The sequence below is a fragment of the Canis aureus genome, chromosome 28 (assembly GCF_053574225.1).
Source record: "Canis aureus isolate CA01 chromosome 28, VMU_Caureus_v.1.0, whole genome shotgun sequence".
NCBI lineage: Eukaryota > Metazoa > Chordata > Mammalia > Carnivora > Canidae > Canis > Canis aureus.
The window spans coordinates 24,887,510-24,912,064 of NC_135638.1; the positions used below are offsets into that span (position 1 = coordinate 24,887,510).

Consider the following 24,555-nt stretch of genomic DNA (forward strand, 5'->3'; position numbering starts at 1 on the left):
TTCTGCATAAACAGGCCTGGATTTCTGAAATAGATAGGAAATCCATCTTCTTTGTGGGTTATCTAATGAATCAAACCATAGTGAAGGACTACACTGAAATCTTATTAAATTATGCTAATCAGTGAAATCTAAAAGTAAAAGCCTGAGTTGGTTACTCTGAATACTCTTGTTTTCAGCTGGGCAGAAGATCACGGACTTACAAAAGAGCTGTCTGGATAGACTGTGGTATTCACGCAAGAGAATGGATTGGTCCTGCCTTTTGTCAGTGGTTTGTAAAAGAAGTAAGTTAAACCCTTTATACAAGGTCCATTTCAGCTAACTGAAGCTTCCCATGTGTTTTTATTCTGCTCAAGGAGCAGAACTGGAAACTTGAAGCCAGCAATAGCTGATTGAATGAAAACACCTTGATTTTGGTGGGTTACTTTCATGTTTCTGAAGACCTCTCATAACCCTGGCTCAATTTATCCTCAACTCTGCCCTTGGAGGTTGGAGTTACCAACCCTCATTAGTGAGAAAGAATCAGAGTTTCAGAGCATTTATGAATTTGTGGACAAATTAGGAACCAACCAAGTAGCTGTTATATGGTAAAAGGCTAAACATCTCACTTATGCTCCAGAGCAGTTTCTCATACAATATCCAATTTAGAAAATTCTATATCACTTATCACAATGATTTCACATATAACAATAAAAGGATGAGCAGGTAATTGCATTTTGCTTTCCTGCTATCTGTAATATAATATCAAAGACCCTTCACATCTGTGGATTTTGCATTCCGAGTTTTAGTAGTATTCAGTAACTCTAATGGTTGAAGATTCATAGTGATTTCTTATCAGAGCCTTCATTTAAATCATAAGTCCTCTGAGGCTAATATGTCAAATGGGTCCCTATTCCAAGCATTGGCCAACCTCACAAACCAACATCTTAATGTTTTGCTATTTTTCTACTCATCATCCAGAATGCAATGATTTTTATGATTATTTTTAAACTTATTACTATTTTTTGAAGACTATTACCATTTTTTTTCTTTTAAAAGGAAATCAACAACTAGTTCTGGTAATGAAAGTGAAGAAGTCTAAGTAAATGAAGGTTCTAAGCCAGAAAATAACCCTATAAACTTCCTTAGTCCTATTTATAAGGAACCATTAAGAATACAAAAGATCTTTAAATACTTTAGTTCTATTTCACTGTGTTTTGTAGGAAAATTAGGTGCCCTGCTGCAGTTTATGATGTTGAGAGCTCTCCTAGTCTTGGGAAAATACACCTCATAAATGTCAGAAATGTACTAAATTTGTAAAATCTGTCTCTGCTGCCATCATACCCACATAAGCATTCTTAATTGTGTAAACCTGATGTAATAATAATTCTTAAACCATTCACACTCAGTGTATTAAGGAATTAATATTCTTTTAACATTTCATAACAAACACAAAATCTAAAAAGAAATTAACTCTAGTTGCACCTGGGTGACACTCGTTTGAGCATCTGACTCTTGGTTTCAGCTCAGGTCATGATCTCAGGGTCCTGAAATGGAGCCCTGTGTCAGGCTCTGAGCTCTGTATGGAGTCTGCTTGTCTCTCTCCCTTCCCCTCTACCCCTCCCCCTGCTCGTGCATGCACTCCCTTTTTCTAAAGTAAGAAAATCTTTTTAAAAAATTAACTCTATTAAAAAAAATTAACTCTATTACCTTGTGTTAAATATCCACTGTTACACATACAACTTATGATCTACTATGTTAAGTTTCAAAAGGAAAAGGAGGAAAAATGTCTAGGAATAGAACATCTATTGCTTATAAACTGTGGTCCTATGTGTTATTTAAGGGTATAAGAATGTATCTCCCAAACATTTTACCTCACCCCCACATATGCAACTTCTTTATAACACCTAAACTTACTTTATTTGCTCATGTGGTTGTCTGTCTCTTCCTGTACCAGTGCTAAGGGCAGAGACTCTATTTTGTTCTTTGCTAAATCCTCAGAACCTAGAACAACACTTGTCACTTAATCATCAAATATTTATTAATGGGAATAATGAGAATCCAGAGGTAACGATGTGGAAAAATTTCTGGGAGATGACTTGTCAAATCATCTGATAGGTTATAAATGGTACTCCCTGGATTTTGACAGTGCACAATCTGCAGCCATATATGGCAGCCCTATAACCCAAGCTAAGTTTCCAAGAAAGAGGAAAATACAGTGTAACCACAGAAAAAGGACAAGGCATATATAAGGACCATCAATCAAGGGTAGTTGATTTTGGAGGAAGAGAAAGAAGCATCATTTAAGATTAGGCTCCTTTTCACTGAAGATGAGTAAGGAAAGGCCTCATCCCTCTTTCACCAGGCCATCTTCAATCATGCACATGAGTCTGGCCATTTCCATATCTCTGCTACTCTTTCCACACCTCTCACTCTCACTGTTTATGGCTGTCCACTTGCTCCTCCACTTAATCACTTAAAATTTCCCATCTGAGTCAAGGCAGCAACCAGAAATAGGGCAAAGAAGCCTTAGGGGTCACTTGCCCCTGTGTCTTGTCGAAGCAGTGGGGCTGCCAAGCTGGTAGCAGTGGCTGGAGTGGGTTGATAATTACACATTACAGGCTTGTTAAAGATGTTCTCATCTTGCTTTGAAGACCCCATTCCCACTAATGGTGGTACTGGGAACAGGGAGAAGAAGAATGTCAAAGATTTAAATAAACTTAAACCCACCAAGCATTAGAACATCATCTCTTAGGCAACCCTCTTGGGTCCCCTCACTTTTTTGGGTGCTTTGTACTATCAGTAAACTTTACTATCACTCAATAAACTTTGCTGTGCTGCCCACCATTCTTGGTCTGATCTACTTCTACATTCTTAGAAGCAACAGGACCAAGAACCGCAGGCACTGAAGGAAAAAAATCCTGTAACACCAGCAGAAAAATAAATGTTTTATCTTTAAAAAAAAAAAAAATCATCTCTTAGACACTAATTCAGTCCCTCATTAAATCCTAAGTCTCCCAAAACAGGCAGGGGGCAGCTGGTCCAAGAAGAGCTCCAGGCAGTGTCCCTTCCATGGGCCATCTCCCCTCTACCTCAGAAGTCCCATGATCAGGTCCCAGGCTCTCAATCTAATTTCCATGTCTTTTCTGGGGGCACCAGGGAGCCTCTGGGATCTTTCTCTGGCTTCTAGGAGACTCTGGGGTGCTGCATCTAGCCCTCACAGCTGCTTCCTGGCACACTGCCAATTGTGTCCTCCTGCATTTGCCACTAATTGGCATGCAAAAGTCAAGCGAGGTAATGTCTTCTCAGAGAGATAAGTGGTGAACAGAACAGAGATCCCCTTTCTAATATTTTTTTTATCCTAACCTGTCAGTAGTTTCTACCATCTCTTGATTTCCCTGGAATTTCAACCCAAGGAGAGGGGGCGGGTCAGAGGCCAAAAGTTTGGCTTTACACTTCTGTTTTCTCAAATGCTTTCCGCAAACTGAACAGCCTAAAACAACATTACAACCTGGTTAGTTTCTCTGGGCCAGCCATCCTGGTGCAACTAGCCACGTGTGTCTAGCTCAAGAGATCTCACAATGGTGCAGTCAAGATGGCAGCTGAATCTTTAGTCATCTCCAGGCTTTTGTGGGGGAAATCTGCTTTTGAGGTCACTTAGGTGACTGTTTAGAAGCCAGAGGTCCTCCATGACTATAAGCAAGCGACATTTGGGGACGCCTGGGTGGTTCAGCAGTTGAGTATTTGCCTTTGGCTCAGGGCATGATCCCTGGGTCCTGGGATCAAGTCCCACATTAGGCTCCCTGCAGGGACCCTGCTTCTCCCTCTGCCTATGTCTCTGTCTCTCTGTATCTCTCATGCATAATGAGTAAATCTTTAAAAAAAAAAAAAAAAAAAAGAAGAAGAAGAAGAAGGCAAGAGACATTTGTTCCTTGCTACATGGGCTTCTCCATAATACAGCTCACAACAAGCACCTGGCTTCCCTCAGAGCAGATGAGGGTGTAAGAGTGAGCAGGCCCAAGATGGAAACCAGTTCTTTGTAAACTAACCTCAGAAGTGACATCCTATCACCTTTGCCATATTCTATCCATTAGAAATGAGTCAGTAGTTCCAGACCATATTCAAGGGGTGGGAGGTGCTACACAAGGGTATGAATACCAAAGATGGGAATCACTGGAGACTCCTTAGAGGTTGCACATGATACTTTGGTGAGGACTTTCCCCACAGTTAGCTACAGCTATTATGTTTGCATTCTCATTCAAATGCGAACTAGGAGAAAATTTATCAAGCCCTTCTGGGATCCTTAGAGCAGATTGCATAGATATTCCTTGCACAGGAGCTCAGTGAATTAAGTGTCCAACCCTTGATTGCATTTCAGGTCACAATCTCAGGGTTGTGAGATTGATTGTCCTGCTCTGTACTAAATGTGAAGCTTGCCTAGGATTCTGTGTCTCTCTCCCGCTTGCATACATTTGTGCATTCATTCTTTCTCTTTCAAAAAAAAAAAAGGTACTTGGACAACCCTGGGACGGAATGCTGGCTTTGAAATTTACTAGCTGTGTGATCTCGGGACAAGTTGTTTAATCTCTGTGAACCTCAGTAATATGTGACACACTGGGCCATTGGGAAAATTAAATGATATAATACACGTAAAAGACTTAATAGGGTGCTTGGCATATAATCCCTTAATAAAATCAACTCTCAGTAGCAGTAGTATCAGCAATTTGGTGTTTTCATTTTTTTTATGTTTAACATTGAAAAATACTGTCTCATACTCATACTGTTATAGGGACTTCACTAAGAACTATGTAGCATCAAATTAAATAATAGGGTAGATCTAAAGGGAGCAATGGGTACAGCTCAAGGGGTGTGGCTTAAGGGGTGGATCTAAACTGAAAGAACAATGGGTGTGGCATATGAGGTATGGTTTAAAGGGCGGATCTAAACTAAGAGGAACAATGGGTATGGTTCAAGGGGTGTGGCTTAAGGGGTGGATCTAAACTAAGAGGAACAATGGGTCTGGCTCAAGGGGTGTGGCTTGAGGGGTGGATCTGAACTAAGAGGAGCAATGGGTTTGGCTCAAGGGGTGTGGCATCAGGGGTGCATCTAACCTAAGAGGAGTAATGGGTGTGGCTCAAGGGGTGTGGCTTGAGGGGTGGATCTGAACTAAGAGGAGCAATGGGTATGGTTCAAGGGGTGTGGCTTGAGGGGTGGATCTGAACTAAGAGGAGCAAGGGGTTTGGCTCAAGGGGTGTGGCATCAGGGGTGCATCTAAACTCAGAGGAGCAACAGGTGCTACTGTGCCCTAGTTGCGGATGTTGGCTGCTGCTGGGAAGCGGAGTCAGACCTGCAGGGGACCTCAGGGCCGGAGCCCTCCCAGCGCGCCCCTGCTCCCTGCCAGGGCCCCAGGGGACGCCGGGGAGCCCCTGGCCCTTGAGGGTATCCGGAGTCAGAAGAACAGGAGGGGAGGCTGGGGGGGGGGGGGTGGACCGCGGCCGATGGCTGTCCTGCAGCCGGTGGAACTCTTTCCCCCTGGACTGAGCAGCCCTGCGGCTCTCCTGACTCCCCTCGTGCAGGAGGCTCTCCGGAGCTCTCGGCCCGGCGGAGGCGGAGGGCCCGGCAGGTGGCGTGGCCGCGGCCCTGGGGCACCTGGAGCACCTGGAGCAGCTGCGCCGTCCCCCGCGCAGGAGGTGCGCTCCCCACGGCCCGGCTGGACGTCGAGCTGCCTGGAGCTCCTGGAGCTCCTGAACCTCCCTTTGCGCCCGCGTGTCCGGCCCAGGCTTCCTCAGCTGGAGGCGTGCTTGTCCCTGCAGCTCCGCGAGCCTCGGCTTTCCTCCCCTGCTCCCTGGACGCCCGTCCTCCCCCTCTGGGCGCGGGCCGAGGGGCCGCAGGGGGAGGCTGCCGAGCGCCCGCGGACGCCCCTCGCGCCGCCCCCCGAGCCCGGGCCGGCCAGCTGGAGTCGGGGGCCCCCGCGCGGGGACCCGGGGACCGCGGGGCTCCGGCCTGCCTTCCTCCGCTCCCCCTTGCTGCCTTCTCGGCCCGCAGCCCCCATTTCCTCCGCCGCCCGGGCTGGGCTGCCCTGCGGACCAGGGCCGCCCTTTGGGCCTCCCCGTGCTCTCGGCGCAGCGCCTTCCCCTTGCTGGGGTGCTCCGGAGGTGGGGGTTTCATCAGTGGTCTGGGAAGGGGTTCCAGGCGGGCGCCCCCTCCTACCTCCCCCCAGCACCTGCAGGGCGAGCTCGGCTGCCAGCCAGTGCCGCGTTTGTTCGGGGCAGCCAGAGCCAGCGTCCTCGAGGGGGGAGCACTGGCCTCCCCCACGGGCGCCTTGGGGGCCTCACAGGCCGGCGCCTCTGGTGCGGCTCCGCCACGCCTTTCCCAGGTGCGTCACCCTGGGCACGCGGCCCCTTTCTTCTTCTCAAGGAGCTGCGTACACTCTTCACCAGCAACACTGCCACCACGGTGCCTACCAGAGCCTCCCAGCAAAACCCAGAGACCGGTGGCACGTGTGGCATGTGTGGCATGTGTGTCATGCTTGCACAGAGCACCAGCAGGGCAGCGCACAGCTGCTCCAGAACTGGCTGGGGAGACATTTCGCCTCCACCAGCTGGCTCCAAAGGGCCTTGTGGCTCTGCCTCCAGTCGCCAGTGTCCTGTGAGCCACAAGTAACTGCTTAGAATCCCAAGGAGGGTTCTGTCTCCAACACAAACCAGTGCCTGGCAACTGGGACTGATAGCGGTTGGGCTGGGGGGAGGGGGCACCTGAGTTCTGGAAGGCTCTACCCTTCCTTTCCTCCTTGCATGGACAGAAAGGGAAATTACTTACACAGTGCATGGGGCAAGTAGACGGGCAGCCTGAAACTGAGGCCTCCGTCGCCCACCTGGCCCTACAGCACACCTAGAGGGTCGTGGCAGAGCTGTGCCAGTTTCCTCCTCGGCAGTGTGTCAGGCACAGGGGGATCCGTCCCTGGGTGAGGCTCGTTCCCCTCATTCAGAGAAGCCTGTGCCAGAGATCTCCTCCCTCCGAGGCTCCCTCTGTCCTTGTCTTTTGCTGATATGGGGGGAAGGGGGAGCGGGCAGGGTGCAGGGAAACCAGACTGAAGGGAGTCCCCATAGGTACCAAAGGAGACTAGATTTTCGGTTGTAACAACACACAAGAAAAGCATAGAACTGGCAGAGTCTGAGATTTTCATGGCTGCTCAGTAGAGCCTGCTTTCCTCCTTAAATCCGTGTCTTTCTGGAAGCAGGCAAATCTCTGTGGAGGTGGCCTATATCATTTTCCTTCACCCTGAAGAAATTTTTTTTATGGTTTTTGCATGACAAGGGGATCAGCAACAAATCCCTCAATTTTTGATCTGTGAGAGTCTTTTTCTCCTTAACTTTTGAAGGGTAACTTCAGAGGCAACAGATTCTTAATTTGGTGGCTTTTTTTTTTTATTCCACTCCACTCCTTGGTTGTATGGTTTCTGAAGAGAAGTCTCTTTGTAGTCTCATCTGTGCTCCTGTGTAGGTAAGGTGGTTTTTCCCCCATAAATCCTTTTCCCTTTTTGCTGTTTTTTAAAAATTTTCTGCAGTTTATGTTATGCCTATGTACAGATTTTATTTTTAGCTTTATTTATTTTATCTTACACCCAGTGTGGGGCTCAACTCATGACCCCAAGATCAAGAGTCACATGCTCTTCTGATTGAGCCAGACAGACACACCACCACCATGACGTACAGATTTTTGGTATTTATTGTGCTTGGTGTTCTCTGAACCTCCTGGATCTACTGTTTAGTGTCTTTTTTTTTTTTTTTTTTTTTTAATTCTTAAACATTATTTCCTCCAATCTCTTTCCTGTACCTCTCCTTCCTCTTCTCCTAGTATTCCATTGCCAATGTGTTACACCTTTAATATTGTCCCACAGTTCTTAGACATTCTGCTCTGGGGTTTTTTTTCTCTTTTTTGTCTTTCCTTTTTACTTTGAGGAATTCCTATTGATCTATCTCCAGCTTCCTTCACCGTCCTGGGCTGTGTCCAGTCCACTGATTAGCCCATGAAGTTCATTCTTCATATTGTCACATGAAGTTTTTTTTTTTTTAAGTTTAGCATATTTTTCATTCTGTCCTAGAATTCCCAACTCTAACATTGCCAGTCTGATCTTGTAAGCTATCTACTTCATCCACTAGGAAACTTAGCATGTTAATCATCATCATTTTATATCCTGGACTCATAATTCCAGTATCTATGCCATGCCTGAGACTGGTTCTCATGCTTGCTGTGTCTCTGAAAACTGTTTTTTTCTGCCACTTAGCATGTCTTATAAACAAACTTTTAGTTGTGAGCCAGACATAATCATGCTGTGCTTCATGATATCTGCCTTCAATGACAGGCCTACAGTGGGTGGTGGGTGTGTGGCAGGGAGGCATTCTTCCTCCAATTAGGCTGTCTCCAGTGCCCCTGAGCCCCGAGATTGTGACTTCCTGCATGCCCTCAGTCCTTCCCTTCGGGCAGGACAGGAGAGCTAAGGAAGGGGGAGTGCAGAGTGGGGTGTTGACGTTTCCCAGGTCAATTATGTTCTGATAAAATCCCAGCAGATTAGGCTCAGGTTAACTACTTTCCCCTGAGGTCAGGCCTTGTTAAGAAGAACAGGGTACTCTGGCAAATTTCAAAACTGTTTCTTTTCCTTTTCTTGTTCAAAGCCTGAGGGGATTTGTTTCAGATGAACATGGGAGAACATGGTTGGGCTCCTGGAGTAAACTCAAAAAGATGTGACCCCTCACCCCCACCCCCATCACTGAATCCACCCAGCAATTTGGTGTTTTTAAAAGACCAACGTACAGAGAATCGTTAGAAAATCACCAAGGCTATGAACTTAACACCATCAACCAACAGGATCTAAATAACGTTTGATAAATCACTCTGCCCAACAATGGCAGAATGCACATTATCTTCAAGTGCCTATTCTCTATATATTCTGGGCTAAACCGACCTCAGCAAATTTTTAAAAATGAAAATCATACAGAACTGTGTTCTCTGACCACAAGGAAATCAAACTAGAGGGAGATGGGAAGGGAGTGGGATAAAAGGGTAATGAGTATTTAGGAGGGCATTGTTATGATGAGTACTAGGTGTTACATGTAAGCGATGAATCATTGAATTCTATTCCTGAAACCAATATTATTGGATATGTTAACCAACTAGAATTTCAATAAAAATTTGGAAAAAAAAAAAAACCCACTGAATCCGTGTTGTATACTTGAAACGAATATCGCATTGTATATTAACTTACTGGAATTAAAATATTTTTAATTATAAAAAATTTTTATTTTTTAAAATATTTTTTAAAATAAACTAGATATCAAAAGGAGAAAGCTAATAAAAAGAAAATCCAAACACTTGGAAAATAATATGCTACATTATCTATGGATCAAAGATAAAATCTCAAGGTAGGTTTTAAAAAATACATTGAACTGAATGAAAATGGAAATACAACATATTAAAATTTGTGGGACACAGTTAAATCAATGGACAGAGAATTTTATAGCACTAAATGCATATATTAGAAATAAGGTGGCTCAGTCACTAAGTCCAACTCTTGATTTTGGCTCAGGTCATGATTAACTGCAGGGTTGTGAGACTGAGCCTGCATTGAACATGTGCTGGGCGCAGAGCCTGCTTAACAGTCATTCTCTCCTTCTGCCCTTCCCTATTCCCCAACGCCACCACCCCCCATGTCTCTGTCTCTCTCTCATCTCCATATCTCTCTAAAAAAAAAAAAAAAAAAGAAAAGTCTCAAAACAATAAGCTGTCACCTTAAGCACCTAGAAAAAGAATAGAAAATCAAAGAATAAAACCAAAAGTATCACGGTACCCAATTTCAAGATGTACAGCTACAGTAATCAAAGGTGCGTGGTGTTCCATAGGAGCAAACTATGGAAACACACAGCAACCTAAATGAAAGGATAAGACAAATGGAACAGAATAAAGACAGATAAATTGGATGTAATAAAGGACCCAGAAATAGACTTACCTAAATATACCTAACTGAATTTTGACAAAGGTGAAAAGCAATTCAATGGAGGAGAGACAGCCTTTTCAATAAATAGTGCTGGAGCAAGTGGACTTCCATAGGCCAAAAAACATAAATTAAAAAAACACAACCTAAGCCTCATACCTTACACAAAAATTATCTCAGGATCCCCGCGTGGCTTAGTTGGTTAGGCAGCCAGCTCTTGATTTTGGCTCAGGTCATGATCTCAGGGTCCTGGTACTGAGTAGGTGGGCCTCTGCTTGAGGATTCCCTCTCTACTTCTCCCTCCCCTTGCCCTTGCTCACATGCTCACTGACACACTCTCTAGAAAAAGTAAATCTTTTTTAAAAACTCAAAATCACTGACTTAAATGTAAAATTATAAAACTTTTAGGAAAAAATATCCAGAATGTAAACCTAGGTAAAGAATCCTTAGATTTGACATCAAATCATGTTCCATAAAGAAAACGTTGATAAATTGGACATTATCAAACAATCAAAATGTAAATTTGTACTGTGAAAAAGACCTTGTTAAAAGGACAAAAAAGACAAGCTACAGACAAGGAGAAAATATATGCAAACCACCTGTCTAATAAAGGATTTGTATTTGAAGTGTGTAAGCTCAAAATGTGACCCCAAAATAAGTAAGCAATCCAGTCAGAAAAAAAAAATGAGCAAAATACCTAAACACTTTACCAAAGGGTAAATAGATGGAAATCACATAAAAAGTTGTCACCAGGGCAATTCAAATTAAAACTACAATGAACTATCACTACACATATCAAAATGACTCAAATAAGATGCATCAGAGAGAGAGAGAGACCCCACCAGCAAATGCAAAGGAGGATGTGGAATAACTGGATCACTTCTACATTGCTAGTGGGAATGTATGATAGAGCTAACCCTTGAAAACAGTTAACAGTTTAATTTTTAAAGCTTTTATTTAATTTCCAGTTAACATAAGGTGTAATATTAATTTCAGGTGTTCAGTATAGTGATTCAACACTTCCACACAGTTTCTTTAAAACTAGACCTGCAACTACCATATGACCCAGTAATTATACTCTTGGCATTTATCCTAGAGAAATTAAAACTTACGTTTGCTCCAAAACCTGTACATAAATATTTATAGCAGCTTTATTTATAATAGCCAAAACCTGGAAACAGTCCAGGTAGCCTTCCATGCCTGAATAGGTAAAGTAGTATACACGTTCCATGGAAAACTACTGAGCAATAAAAAGGAGCAAACTATGGAAACACACAGCAACCTAAATGAATTGCCAGAGAATTATGCTGAATGAATAACCAATCCCAGATAGATACATGCTGTGTGGTTTCATGTACATAATGTTCACTAAGTGTTAAAATTATAGAAATGGAGAGACCGATTAGTGGTTGCCAGGGCTAGGGAGAGGTGGAGATGGGAGCAAAGTGGATGTGGCTATATATGGGGTCCTTGTGATGGACAAGTTCTGTGTCTTGATCAAAGTCAGTACTCTTGAGTACGATAGCATGCGATAGTTTTTGAAGATGCTATCATTTGGAGGAAGTAAAGGGTACATAGGATTTTTCTGTATTAATTGTTCTAATTACAACGCAAAATGAAAAAGCTATTATGAAAATGATAGCCAGGTCTCCATACTCCTGGATTCCATTCTGTCTGGAACCAAGGTTCTCTCTTACCCAGAGAATCGGAGGCAGTTTTTTCATTGCTCTTTCTTCCCTGCTATATAATCCCCAACTGACCCTGACTCTCTATGCCATGGAAACCAGAATTATCAAGATGTAGCTCTGGTTCCATATGTCCCTCTTTTTGTCGGCCAGCTTGATCATCCTGTGCCATGCCCTGAGAGCCACTTCCACTTCTGCTCCCCGCTCCAGTTTAGCAGATGGGTCCGTGAATGTCTTGGACACACAAAGCTCAGAAAACAGTGATACAGAAGCAAACTACCAGCTTAAATGACAACATGGGCTCGGTTATTTTGTTATTCTGAAAAGTGTTCAAATTGAATTCATTATCTCAATATATAACTCACAATTGTTCATTATCTCAATATATAACTGCTGGTTGGCAGACATTTAAAGTGCAAAATACATGATAGGCTTGTGGGTTATCTTTTAAATTGAAAATTATTTAATTATGTTGAAAAATATAGAGCCATCATTTTTTATTTTAATACTTGCCGCCTCTTTTCTGGTATTCATATCACAAATTTGTATGTCTTGTAAGCAAAATAAAAGAAATAGAGATATGCTTGAATTGCAATCTCTCTTTTGTTAAATGCTTGTTTGTACTAGGCTAGCAGAACCATCACTGATGTTATATTCATGGTTTGGGGCTGGTCAGGGGAGGAAGAAGCAGACGTAGTGGACTTGCTATTGAATTGTGTTCTACAGATGCTCCTTTACCATGAAAAAAAAAAAAAAAGAAGAAGCTTTAAGAACACTAACTATATGGTGGTTGGGGGAGGAGGCAAACCAAGAAACAGATTCTTAACTATAGAGAACAGTGTTACTGGAGGGTGGTGGGCAGAAGGATGGGTTAAAGAGGGCACTTGTAGTGATGAGCACTGGGTGTTGTATGTAAGTGATGAGTCACTAAATTCTACATCTGCAACTAATATTACACTACATTTTAACCAGAATTTAAATAAAAACTTAAAAACTTGTTATCAAGTTTTCTTACATTTCTCATGGGCCAAGAGGGTGATACAGATACTAAATTCATGAAAGAGAGAGAGAGAGAAGAAAGAAAAGGAAAGAAAACTAGAATAGCTATATAAGAAGAAGGAAACAAATATACAGAACTTAGAGGCTAAACTCCTTAAATATACTAAAAATGTACACTAAAAATGGTAACTTTTATGCCATATAAATTATACCTCAATAAAGCTTTTTTTTTATTATTGGAGTTCAATTTGCCAACATAGCTTTCTGCAAAATTGAACAGAGGCTGTCTAAGGAGAGAAAGAAACTTAAGGCAAACAGAGGGCAGAAGTTCTGGGGGCAGGAATCTACATGGACAGGAAAAGCAGACATAGAAATGGAAAGTAAAGGTATATAAAGTGTATAGTTCAAAGGAAAAAAATTATTCATTTACTTCATTTCTCAAAACATCTCCAACTGAATGAGGCAGTTTGGGTTTTGTTCACTTTTGAGAGTTTGGTGTTGTTGGTTTCCCAGATGGGTATCTTAAGCCATGGCTAGTCCCAGGTAGCCCAGAGTTATGCATAGCACTTAATTTCTGTCTCCAATATTTCTACATTGCTGGGGTAAATTTGGCCAGGGTTTTTATTCATAGAAAGTTTAGAAAGTAACTTGGGGGAAAATACTTGATTTCCAAGTGAGAACAACTTTTCCAAGCATAAAAGCAAAGGAAGGAGGCATAAAGGGAATGATTGATAGCCCTGACAATAAAAATATTTTAGAGGGGTATTTAATAATAGGGGAAACTGTCCATGACATGTTTTGATCATTTTTATCGTTTATTATTATTTATTTCTCAAAAAATAAAAGACCAGCATGGATATTACAATTTTAGTGTGGTAAAATTTGTATCTGAAATAAATATACATGGAAAATATGCTAAATACTAAAAGAATTATGGATGATTTTTATTTTCTTCAAACTTTTATGAACTTTCCAAATTTTCTATATTAAGCAGAGCCAAAAGTAACTTTAAAACAAATTTAAGTCAGCCAAAACTGAATACATTTCATTTCTTTTTATTGGAGTTCAATTTGCCAACATATAGCATAACACCCAGTGCTCATCCCATCAAGTGCCCCCCTCAGTGCCTGTCACCCAGTCTCCCCCACCCCCCGCCCACTTCCCTTTCCACCATCCCTTGTTCTCATCCATGAGTTCATATATTCCTACAGATATTTTAGAATCAGTGGCTGAATTCTATTAACTCAGTGGCAGACCAAAGATAAAGCAAGAATTTGTGAGATGATCCAGGGGCAAATTGAGATATAAATAGTCTGAATTGGAAAGTTCTTCTGGACTTTGAAGAAGTTTAATGTATAGATGGATCTAATTTAATGGTGTTACAGAAAAGCAGAAGCACACAAAGAAATTTTTTAAAGAAAAATTTTCTTAGTTTCCCAGGTGAGCTACTGTATTCCTCTGCTGCTACCTAATTTGAAACCTCACCCTTCCAGGTCCAGCCTAATTACACTGGAAAACCACCTCCATTACACATTCCCACCCATCTATACTCAGCACCAGTGATGGTGAATCCTGGTGCCCAAATCTGGCATGTGATTCAGATGTTCTAGGTAGATCATTTAAATAGCCAAAACTGGGAATGGAGACTTTCAGGGAAGAAAATTATTTTCTGAGAACCAGGTAATGATTCGGAGCAAGGTAAGTAGAAATGTTTGGAGACTGTGGTCAGTTATATGTATAGAACAGAGCTCTAAGGAAGACATGGTGGTTGTGAAAGAAGTCCTCCAGTGGGAAGGCTTTCCAGAATGGGAAGGCTCTTTGTCCCAGGATCCAAAAGCTTTCTAAGGAATATTCTTTTGGATAACCATCTCTTTCAGTCTTGTTATGTCTTGCCGGTTACTAAAGGTAAAAATAAACATCCTTACGTATAGGTGTGAAATGCAAAGTTTTGGTTAAAAAAATGTATCACTAAAAATAAACATTTTAAAGAAGAGAACTTAAATTGTATGTAAAAAAAGTGACCAAAGCCGGGAGATAAGTAAGTGATTCAAAGAGTTATTAAGCCTAGATCAAATATCATTTTTAAATTAAAATTTTAAGTAGTTAACAGACAGTGAAATACTGGTTTCTGACATAGAATTCAGTGATTCATCACGTATATACAACACCCAGTGCTCATCATAACAACTGCCCTCCTTAATTCCCATCGCCCATCTAGCCCATCCCATACCCACCTCTCTCTATCAATCATTAGTTTATTCTCTACTATTAAAAGTCTCTTATGGCTTGTTTCCCTCTCTCCTTTTTTTTCTTGTCCCCCTTCCCATAAGTTCATCTGTTTTCTTTCTTAACTTCCACATCTGAGGGAGATCATATGGTATTTTTCTCTGACTTATACTTAGTATAATACACTCTAGCTCCATATATGTCATTGCAAATGTTAAGATTTCATTCTTTTTCATGGCTGAGTAATGTTCCATTGTGTGTATTGTGTGTGTGTATACATATATATATACACACACACACACACATACATACATACTTTTCTTTATCCATTCATCAGTTGATGGACACATTTGGGTTCTCTACATAGTTTGGCTATTGTTGATAATGCTGCTATAAACATCATGGTGCATGTATCCCTTTGAGTCTGTATTTTTGTATCTTTTAGGTAAATACCTAGTACTGTAATTGCTGGATCATAGGGCACTTTTTTTTTTTTTTAACTTTTTGAGGAACTCCATACTGTGGCTGGTTCCAGTTTGCGTTCCCACCAACAGTGCAAGAGGTTCCCCTTTCTCCACAGCCTCACCAACACCTATTGTGTTAATTTTAGCCATTCTGACAGGTGTGAGATAGTATCTCGTCATGGTTTTGTTTTAATATTTTATTTATTTATTTATTCATGAAAGACACAGAGAGAGAGGCAGAGACACAGGCAGAGGGAGAAGCAGGCTCCATGCAGGGAGCCTGATTGGGACTCAATCCCGGGACTCCAGGATCACGCCCTGGGCTGAAAGGCAGGTGCTAAACTGCTGAGCCACCCAGGGATCCCCTTCATCATGGTTTTGATTTGTATTTCCCTGATGATGAGTGATGTGTCTGTCTATTCATGTCTTCTGCCCATTTCTTGACTGGGTTATTTGTTTTTTGAGTGTTGAGTTTGATAACTTCTCTGTAGATTTTGGATACTAAGCCTTTATCAGATATGTCATTTGTAAATATCTTCTCCCATCCTCTTCATTGACTATTTCCTTCACTGTGCTGAAGCTGCTATCTTGATGAAGCCCCAATAGTTCCTTTTTGCTTTTATTTTCCTTGCCTGTGATGACATGTCTAGCAAAAGTTGGTATGGCCAAGGTCAAAGATTTTTCTGCCTGTTTTCAAGTATGTTGATGCTTTCCTGTCTCACATTTAGGTCTTTCATCTTTTTTGAATTTTTTTTTTTGTGTATAGTGTAAGAAATTCATCCAGTTTCATTATTCTGCATGTCACTATCCAGTTTTCACAAAACCATTTGTTGAAGAGACTTTTTCCATTGGATATTCTTTCCTGCTTTGCCAAAGATTAGTTGACCATATAGTTGTAGGTCCATTTCTGGGTTTTCTATTCTGTTCCATTGATCTATGTGTCTATTTTTGTGCCAGTACCACTGTCATGATGTCTACAGCTTTGTAATAGATCTTAAAATCCAGAATCATGATGCCTCCAGTTTTGCTTTTCTTTTTCAGAATTGCTTTGGCCATTTGGGGTCATTTGTGGTTCCATACAAATTTTATGATTATTTGTTCTAGCTCTGTGAAAAATCCTGGTGGTATTTGGATAAGGATTGCATTAAATGTGTAGATTGTTTGGGGGTAGTATAGACATTTTAACAATATTTGTTCTTCTAATCCATGAGCATAGAATATTTTCCCATTTCTTTGTGTCCTCTTCAATTTCTTTCTTGAGTACGTGCTATAGTTTTTAGACTATGGATCTTTTACTTCTTTGGTTATATTTATTCTTGTTTTTTGCTGCAATTGCAAATAGGATCAATTTTTTAATTTCTTTTTCCACTACTTCATTATCCTACTAAAGAACATCCTACTAAACAATGAGTGGGTTAGCCAGGAAATTAAAGAATCATTTTAAAAATACATGAAGCAAATGAAAAAAAGTATGACAGCCCAAAACCTTTGGAGTGCAGAAAAGCAGTCCTAAGAAGGAGGTGTGTAGTGGTACAGGCCCACCACAAGAAGCAAGAAACGTTTCAAATATACAACCTAGCCTTACGCCTAAAGTAGCTAGAAAAGGACTGGCAAATAAAGCCTAAAGCCAGCAGAAGAAGGAAATAATAAAGATTAGAGTAGAAATAAATTATATAGAAATGAGAAAAAGCAGTAAAAGAGATTAATGAAACTAAGAGCTAGTTCTTGGAAAGAATTAATAAAATTGATAAACCCCTAGCCAGACTTATCAAGAAGAAAAGAGAAGGACCCAAATAGATAAATTCATGAATGATAGAGGAGTGATCAAAACCAACACTACAGAAATACAAACAATTAGAATACTATGAAAAATTATGGGGATCCCCTGGTGGCTCAGCAGTTTAGCACCTGCCTTTAGCCCAAGTCATGATCCTGGAGACCCGGGATCGAGTCCCGCTTCGGGCTCCCTGCACAACACAGCCTGCTTCTCTCTCCCTCTCTCTCTCTTCTCTCTTCTCTCTTCTCTCTCTCTCTCTCTCTCTCTCTCTCTCTCTCTCTGGCTCTTGTGAATAAATGAATAAAATCTTTTTTAAAAAATCAGTAATCAAAAATCTCCCAGCTAACAAAAGTCCTGGGCCAGCTGGTTTCCCAGCAGAATTCTACCAGACATTTAAAGAGTTAATACCCATTCTTCTCAAACTGTTCCAGAAAATAGAAATGGAAGGAAAACTTCCAAATTCATGCTATGAAGCCAGCATTACCTTGATTCCGAAACCAAAGACCCAGTAAAAAGGAGAATTACAGGCCAATATCCCTGATAAACATGGATGCAAAAAATCTCAACAAAATACTGGCAAACAAATTCAACAGTACATTAAAAGAATTATTCACCACAATCAGGTAGGATTTATTCCTGGGCTGCAGGGGGTGGTTCACTACTCACAAATCATCAATGTGATATATTCATAAAAGAAAGAATAAGAACCATATGATCCTATCAATAGATGCAGAAAAAGCATTTGACAAAATACGGTATCCTTTCCTGATAAAAACGCTCAAAAAGTAGGGGTAGATGGAATATACTTTTCAACCTCATAAAAGTATATATGGAAGACCCACAGCTAATATCACCCTCAATGAGGAAAAACTGAGAGCCTTTCCCCTAAGGTCAGGAACAAGACAGGGATGTCCATTCTCACTATTACCACTTAACATAGTACTGGAAGTCTTTGCCTCAGCAATCAGGCAACAAAAAGAAAGGAAAGGCTTCCAAATTGACAAGGAAGAAGTCAAACTTTCACTCATTACAGATGATATGATACTGTATGTGGAAACCCTAAATTAGACTCCACCAAAAATTGCTAGAACTCAAACATGAATTCAGCAAAGTTGCAGGATATAAAATCGATGTTCAGAAATATGTTGCATTTCTATACACCTAGATCAAATATTTAATGCATTCAGCTGAGTAAGCAAGTCTTTGTTCTTAATTGCATAATAAAGTTCACCTTATAGAAATTATCTGCATTTTTTAAAATTTTTATTTATTTATGATAGTCACACAGAGAGAGAGAGAGAGAGAGGCAGAGACACAGGCAGAGGGAGAAGCAGGCTCCATGCACCGGGAGCCCGACGTGGGATTCGATCCCGGGTCTCCAGGATCACACCCTGGGCCAAAGGCAGGCGCCAAACCGCTGCGCCACCCAGGGATCCCTATCTGCATTTTTAAGTCATCTGACTTTGTTCAGAACCATCGCAAGTAATTATAATATTTTGTTTTCTACGAGCCTTTTAGTATCTTTAACTCACCATATTCTCCTATCCTCTCATCTTCCCCAATCTTTTCTTTAATCTTCTGCATCCTCCAACCCAGCTCTCTCACCCATTTATTCAATTTATAATGTCTTATACATAGCAGGGGATATATTAATGTTTGTTCACTTTAATTAAATTTAAATCCATTGCATCCATTTTACTCCACTATCCAATATTTGAGAATGTTCTGGGCATTGTTTCGACAGGCAGACCTTGCTTTTCTTCCAAGTAGTGCAGGACTGTAAAAGTAACCAAGCTGAAGCCATAAAAATCCATCTTAAAAATAAATGGGGAAAATTATGATTGTTCTATGATATTTATCCATTTTTGCCAAAAATTTAAGTCTCTTACTTTGTTATTAATATGTAGGAAAGTTATTTTTAAAATAGTAAAGCTAATATTTATTATACCACGATTTAAAACATTAAAAACATTGTCCTATTTCTTTGTCAACAAAACTGTCATGGGTCATTTGGATAGTGTTTGCCTTCTCCTTTAACTTATATGAAGTTAGCATCTTTTTTATGCTGTGTCAAATTGCCATACTCCTTTCTTAATTTGTTTTTTTTTTTAAGATCTTATTTATTTATATGAAAAAGAGAGTGAGAGAGAGAGAGAGCACAATCAGAGGAGCAGCAGAGTGAGAGGGAGCAGGGAGCCTGATGGGCTTGATCCCAGGACCTTGGGTTCATGACCTGAGCTGAAAGCAGATGCTTAACCTGTTGAGCCACCAAGGTACCCCTCCTTTCTTAGTTTGGATCACCTTCCAATATTTTTTCCTTTGCATTTTCAACATTATAAAATATCTACGAGAGTTCCTTTAATGTGAAATGTTGACGGCATCTTTTCTTATGGAACATCTTCCCCCTTTCATCACAACCACTTTTCTTATTTACATCCACAAGTTCATGAAGTTCCTCTGGCTGCATATTCAGAGTTGAGTGGTGGCAGTGTAAACATTCCTGTCAGCTACTTATTCTATGACTCTATTTACATTTGATTCAAATTTCACCTCTACATTATCACTTTTTACTCTTTTGCTGCACTTTAATCTTTGTTGGCCCATTCCCTCTTACCAACATCCATTTTTGTAAAATGCCACATAGGTGGGAAACAAGGGGACAACACAGCTACACACTTTGCTGTCTGAGAACTGAAAACCAGACGCACAGTGGCCAGTCACCCACTGACAGACTTTAAAAGTCAGTCACAGATGTTGATGCCCATCTGTTATTTACATAATGATTTGTAGATGAAAGATCTAACAGTGGTAACTGCAATTTGAACTGCACTTGGAGGACTGATGTTATTTAACTAAACTGTGATAACTAAAATTTGTGTATATTCGAGGCCTACAAACTGAGGACATCTGTACTTTTAATAGCTAGAAGATTATTATATGGTAGATTTAAATAATTCCACAAAGTTGGTCCTGGCCTTTGCTGTGTTGTTCCTGAGTAAATACAACCAACCATTGTTATTTGACAATCTCAGTATAAAGGTTCTAGAAGTTAGATGTGATATTAAGAAAAAGTAAAGTGGGCATGCACCTGATATAAATTATAGTCTTCCTGGTGACACAAAGCATCTCAAATATTTATATTTTAATAGAAAATATAGATTTTTCAATCATCACCTGCCCTGTAAGGTTAATCTCTGGGAAGTTCTGAGTATATATTAAATATGAAAGTAACTAGAATTTAAAGGATTAGCATGTGATTTTCCAGTTCTCTATCCTTCATTCACAGAGCATTTTTGTTGTATTGCTTTCAAACTATTATTTAGCCACCATTTTGTATTTAATAAGCTTCTCACAGTGTGACATCAAATATCTTATAAATCAAGCTCCCTTTTTAAAATTTCCCTGGAAACAATCCTGCTCTAATTAATTTTCCAAGTATTAAATTTTAAATACTTCCTTTGTGTTGAGATGCATCTACTTTGGTACTACAATTCTTTTCCATCCTAAATAGTTTCACTCCAGTCCAGATGAGGATATTCTTCAGTTTGACTAGTAACTGTGCCCTTCCTTTGGCCTCAGCCGTACGTGCCTTCTTCTCCCAGTGTGTCCTTTGTTGAATGTGGTTATTATTCTTAGGTCCTTTATATTGACTCTAGAACAAAAATAAAAACAAAAAATTTAAAAGCTGTCTTTTTTTAAAGCCAGTAACATCAATTCTCAAAAAAATAAAAGTTCTAACATTTCAGGTTGTCATGGAGGTCTAAGAAACAATATTCAATAAAATCCAAAAACTGTGAAAAGGAGAGAAATTCTTTAGCCTAACTTGGTCATGCGACACAAAGACTTTAGTGATTGTAAAACCTGTCTTCAAATTTAACAAAAGTTTACATGGTGAATTTGGGTATATGACAAATATTTGTGGGGAAACCAAAATAGTCTTAGCAGGTGGTTAATATCAAATAGACTCACTCTTGGTCTCTCCTCAGAAATCCCTAACCTGACACTGAACATATTTTCCTAATAAGATAATATTCAAAACTTCTCTGATATTCATTTTCAAATAAAAATCTATTTTGGCAAAGTATCTTTAAATAAATAGATGGCGTGAGGGACACCTGGGTGGCTCAGTGATTGAGCATCTTCCTTAGGCTCAGGGTGTGATCCCAGGGTCCTGGAATCCAGTTCTGCATCAGGCTCCCTGCGGGGATCCTGCTTCTCCCTCTGCCTATGTCTCTGCCTCTCTCTCTGAGTCTCTTATGAATAAATAAATAAAATATTTTATAAAATAAAATAAAAATAAATTGAGGAGGCGACTGTAGTACCTAAAGGCTGCCACACTGAGGCATGTGGTGCATTGTTTTGTGACTGGCTTTCAGATTACAATTACTAGTGTTCCTCATAAGCAACAATAGTCATCTAGAAATTAAACTTGTAAAGCCCAGATGGACCTGATTAGTAGGCATCTCCTTTTCTGTGTGCATGAGTGGTGTAAATTGATTGCTAAAAAGAGTCCCACACATTTAAAGGAAAGCACTCCCCCTACTTTATGGTTATCATATGTTAGAATAATAGCAGATAGAAAGTCACAGAGTCTTTTTTCTAGAAACTCCACCTAAGAGTGATCCCTGGATGGCTCAGCCATTTGGCGCCTGCCTTTGGCCCAGGGCGCGATTCTGGAGTCCCGGGATCGAGTCCCGCGTCGGGCTTCCGGCATGGAGCCTGCTTCTTCCTCCTCCTGTGTCTCTGCCTCTGTCTCACTCTCTTTCTCTCTCTCTGTCTATCATGAATAATAAATAAAAAAATATTAAAAAAAAAAGAAACTCCACCTAAACTATAAAATAGAAATGATCTGTGTCATATTTCTTAAAGCATTCAAGCAAGAAGATCTCTCAATTGTCCTATTCAGGATTGAACAGTCATTACATTGTGATCATTCTCGCTTTGTCTGACCAGATGGAGAATGGCTGCAATTCTTAGAGAATTATAAAAATCACAAATATAGCATATGCAATACAATGACACCCTGTTTATTTGTCAGAGAAAGAACATGTTCCGGCAAGTCTTGGAAATGAAATCCACTCCAGAATAGAGTACTAGAAAACAGCTTTCTTATTTAATACAGAATTTGGGTATAAAGAGCTTTAAAATGAGTCCATGTTAATGACCTCAAAATAAATAAAATTTGACAAAATTATAAGAAAAAAATGACAAATCTAAAATCATGTTTTTTATCACAACTCTCAGTGATTAAGAAAACAGGCAAATTTTTAGCAAGAATATAGATGATATAAACAATGTAATAAACATGATCTGATAAGTACATGTAGAATCCATATGTCATAATTAGAGAATGCATATTATTTTCAAGCCCAACTGAAACATTTATAAAAATTGACTATAAACCAGACCACAAGAGCAAGGTTCAAGAAATCTTGAAGAGTCTATATCATATAGACCATATTTTCTGACTGTAATGCAGTTGTTAGAAAGTATTTATAAAAATGTGACTTAAAGAAAATTCACGTTTCAAAAATTAAAAATATAATATTTAAAGAAATGAAGGAAAATTTTCAATATTTACAACTAAATGGAAATAAGACTATTATGTACCAAAACATATGGAATGTAGCTAAGGTATACTGAAGATGAATTTATAGTTTTAAATAAATATGTTACAAAAGAATAAGATCTCCAAATTAAGGAGCTATGCTCTTAAATCAGAAAAGGAAAAAGAGAATTAGCTCTTTTTAGCTAATTAGGTCTTTGTTGCTAGAGCAGAAACCAATGAAACAAAGCAAAGATACAATCCTTCCTGTTGTATCTTCATTTTATATTTCATTTCTGCTCTAGTCCTAGATGGTTTGTCCCCAAATAATAAGAGTAATACAACCCTGACACTGAAACCAGATGAGGACAAAATAAGAAAGGAAATTACAGGTCTATCTCGGGAATATAGATGTAAATATTAGCAACCTGAATCCAGCTAATATAACAAGAATACATATCCTAACCAAAGGAGCTTATCCCAGGAATTCAAGGATGATCTAACAATAGAAAATGACTAGTTAAAAATGATTATAAAAACTATATGATATGAAAAGGATTACATGCTAAAATTCAGCATCCAATAAATGCAAAAACAACCTAGCATAGAGAGGACATCTTCGATGTGCTCAACCCTAATTTCAAAATCAATGTGAAGTGAAAACGGCCAAAAATATCCAAGGCAATTTTGAAGTAGAACAACATGAAGAGACACATCCTACCTGACTGAGCAGGTTCTATATAAACGATAGTGTGGTTTTAGTGAGTGGATAGAAAATAGAGTGCATTAGAGCAATTCCACACACAAATGAAAATATTGGACAGAAGTGGCATGTGAACTCACTGGAGAAAAGATAAACCATCCAAATGAGTACAGTGGCACAATTTGTCACTGAAAAATAAATAAATCCTCACCCTACATCATGTAAAAAATCATTTCTAGGAGGTTTAAGTTTATATTTGAAAACAAACTTTAAAACAACTTTCTGAAAAGAATACAAGATACCATTTTTACCATCTTAAGGCAGAGATGAGTTCTTAAATAAAACATATAGGGGATCCCTGGATGGCTCAGCAGTTAGGCATCTGCCTTCAGTCCAGGGTGTGGTCCTGGAGTCCCGGGGTCGAGTCCCGTGTCGGGCTCCCTGCACGGAGCCTGCTTCTCTCTCTGCCTCTCTCTCTCTCTCTCTCTCTGTGTGTGTGTGTGTGTGTCTCATGAATAAATGAATAAAATATTTAAACAAAACATTATACATACAATGGTGATAAAAGTTTATGTATGACAAGGATATAAGGAAAATAGGAATCAATAAAATACAAGAAAGGGATATGTTCATGATACATATAACCAAAGGATTAAGATCCCAAATGTTAGAATGGGTAGGGTTTAATTTTTTAAATGTGAAAAATGAGTGAGCAATTTATAGAATCACCTATTATATAAAGCTGTTTTATTTGTAATGAGGGAAATGTGAAGTAAAACAACAAAAGCACAAATTCATACCCATTAGATTTTTTTTAACTAAAAGCTCAACAATATCAAAGGTTGGTAAGGTTGTAGAGCAATGGGAATTCTCATTCACTGCAGATGAGAGTATTATTTAGAGAGAAATAGCATTTAGTAAAGTGGAGGGCATATAAATCCATGGCCCAGCAAATCCCTTTCTACATGTATCATAAAGAAATTCTCACACTTCTAGGAGAAATGTGCAAGAATGTTCATTGCAACATTGTAACAATGAGAGCAACCTAACTCTCCATTAACAAAATAAGGAATCAATGTATTGTGGATTTACCTAAAAAGGAAAACCATTTAATTGTGCAGTTAAAATTAATAAATCAACAGAAGTGTTGGGGCACCTGGTGGCTCAGTTGGTTAAGCATCTGCCTTTG

At 39.7% G+C, this 24,555-nt stretch overlaps 2 protein-coding genes across 9 annotated transcripts in view; one reads left to right on the top strand and one right to left on the bottom strand.

Moving 5' to 3' along the window:
- The window catches only part of CPA6 (carboxypeptidase A6), a 310,860-nt gene that overhangs the window by 231,877 nt on the left and 54,428 nt on the right, over nt 1–24,555 (top strand). For all 3 annotated transcript variants that reach the window (XM_077876673.1, XM_077876671.1, XM_077876672.1), the window contains one exon: nt 177–281. In XM_077876673.1, coding sequence (XP_077732799.1) covers nt 177–281 — 105 coding nt within the window. The remainder of the gene's footprint in view (nt 1–176; nt 282–24,555) is intronic.
- LOC144300534 (uncharacterized) overlaps nt 20,241–24,555 on the bottom strand; it is a 101,689-nt gene continuing 97,374 nt past the window's right edge. For all 6 annotated transcript variants that reach the window (XR_013367213.1, XR_013367212.1, XR_013367208.1 and 3 more), the window contains one exon: nt 20,241–20,770. Coding sequence is in view for 1 of the 6 variants with exons in the window: in XM_077876674.1 (XP_077732800.1) it covers nt 20,668–20,770 (103 nt within the window). In the remaining 5 variants the exon portion in view is untranslated. The remainder of the gene's footprint in view (nt 20,771–24,555) is intronic.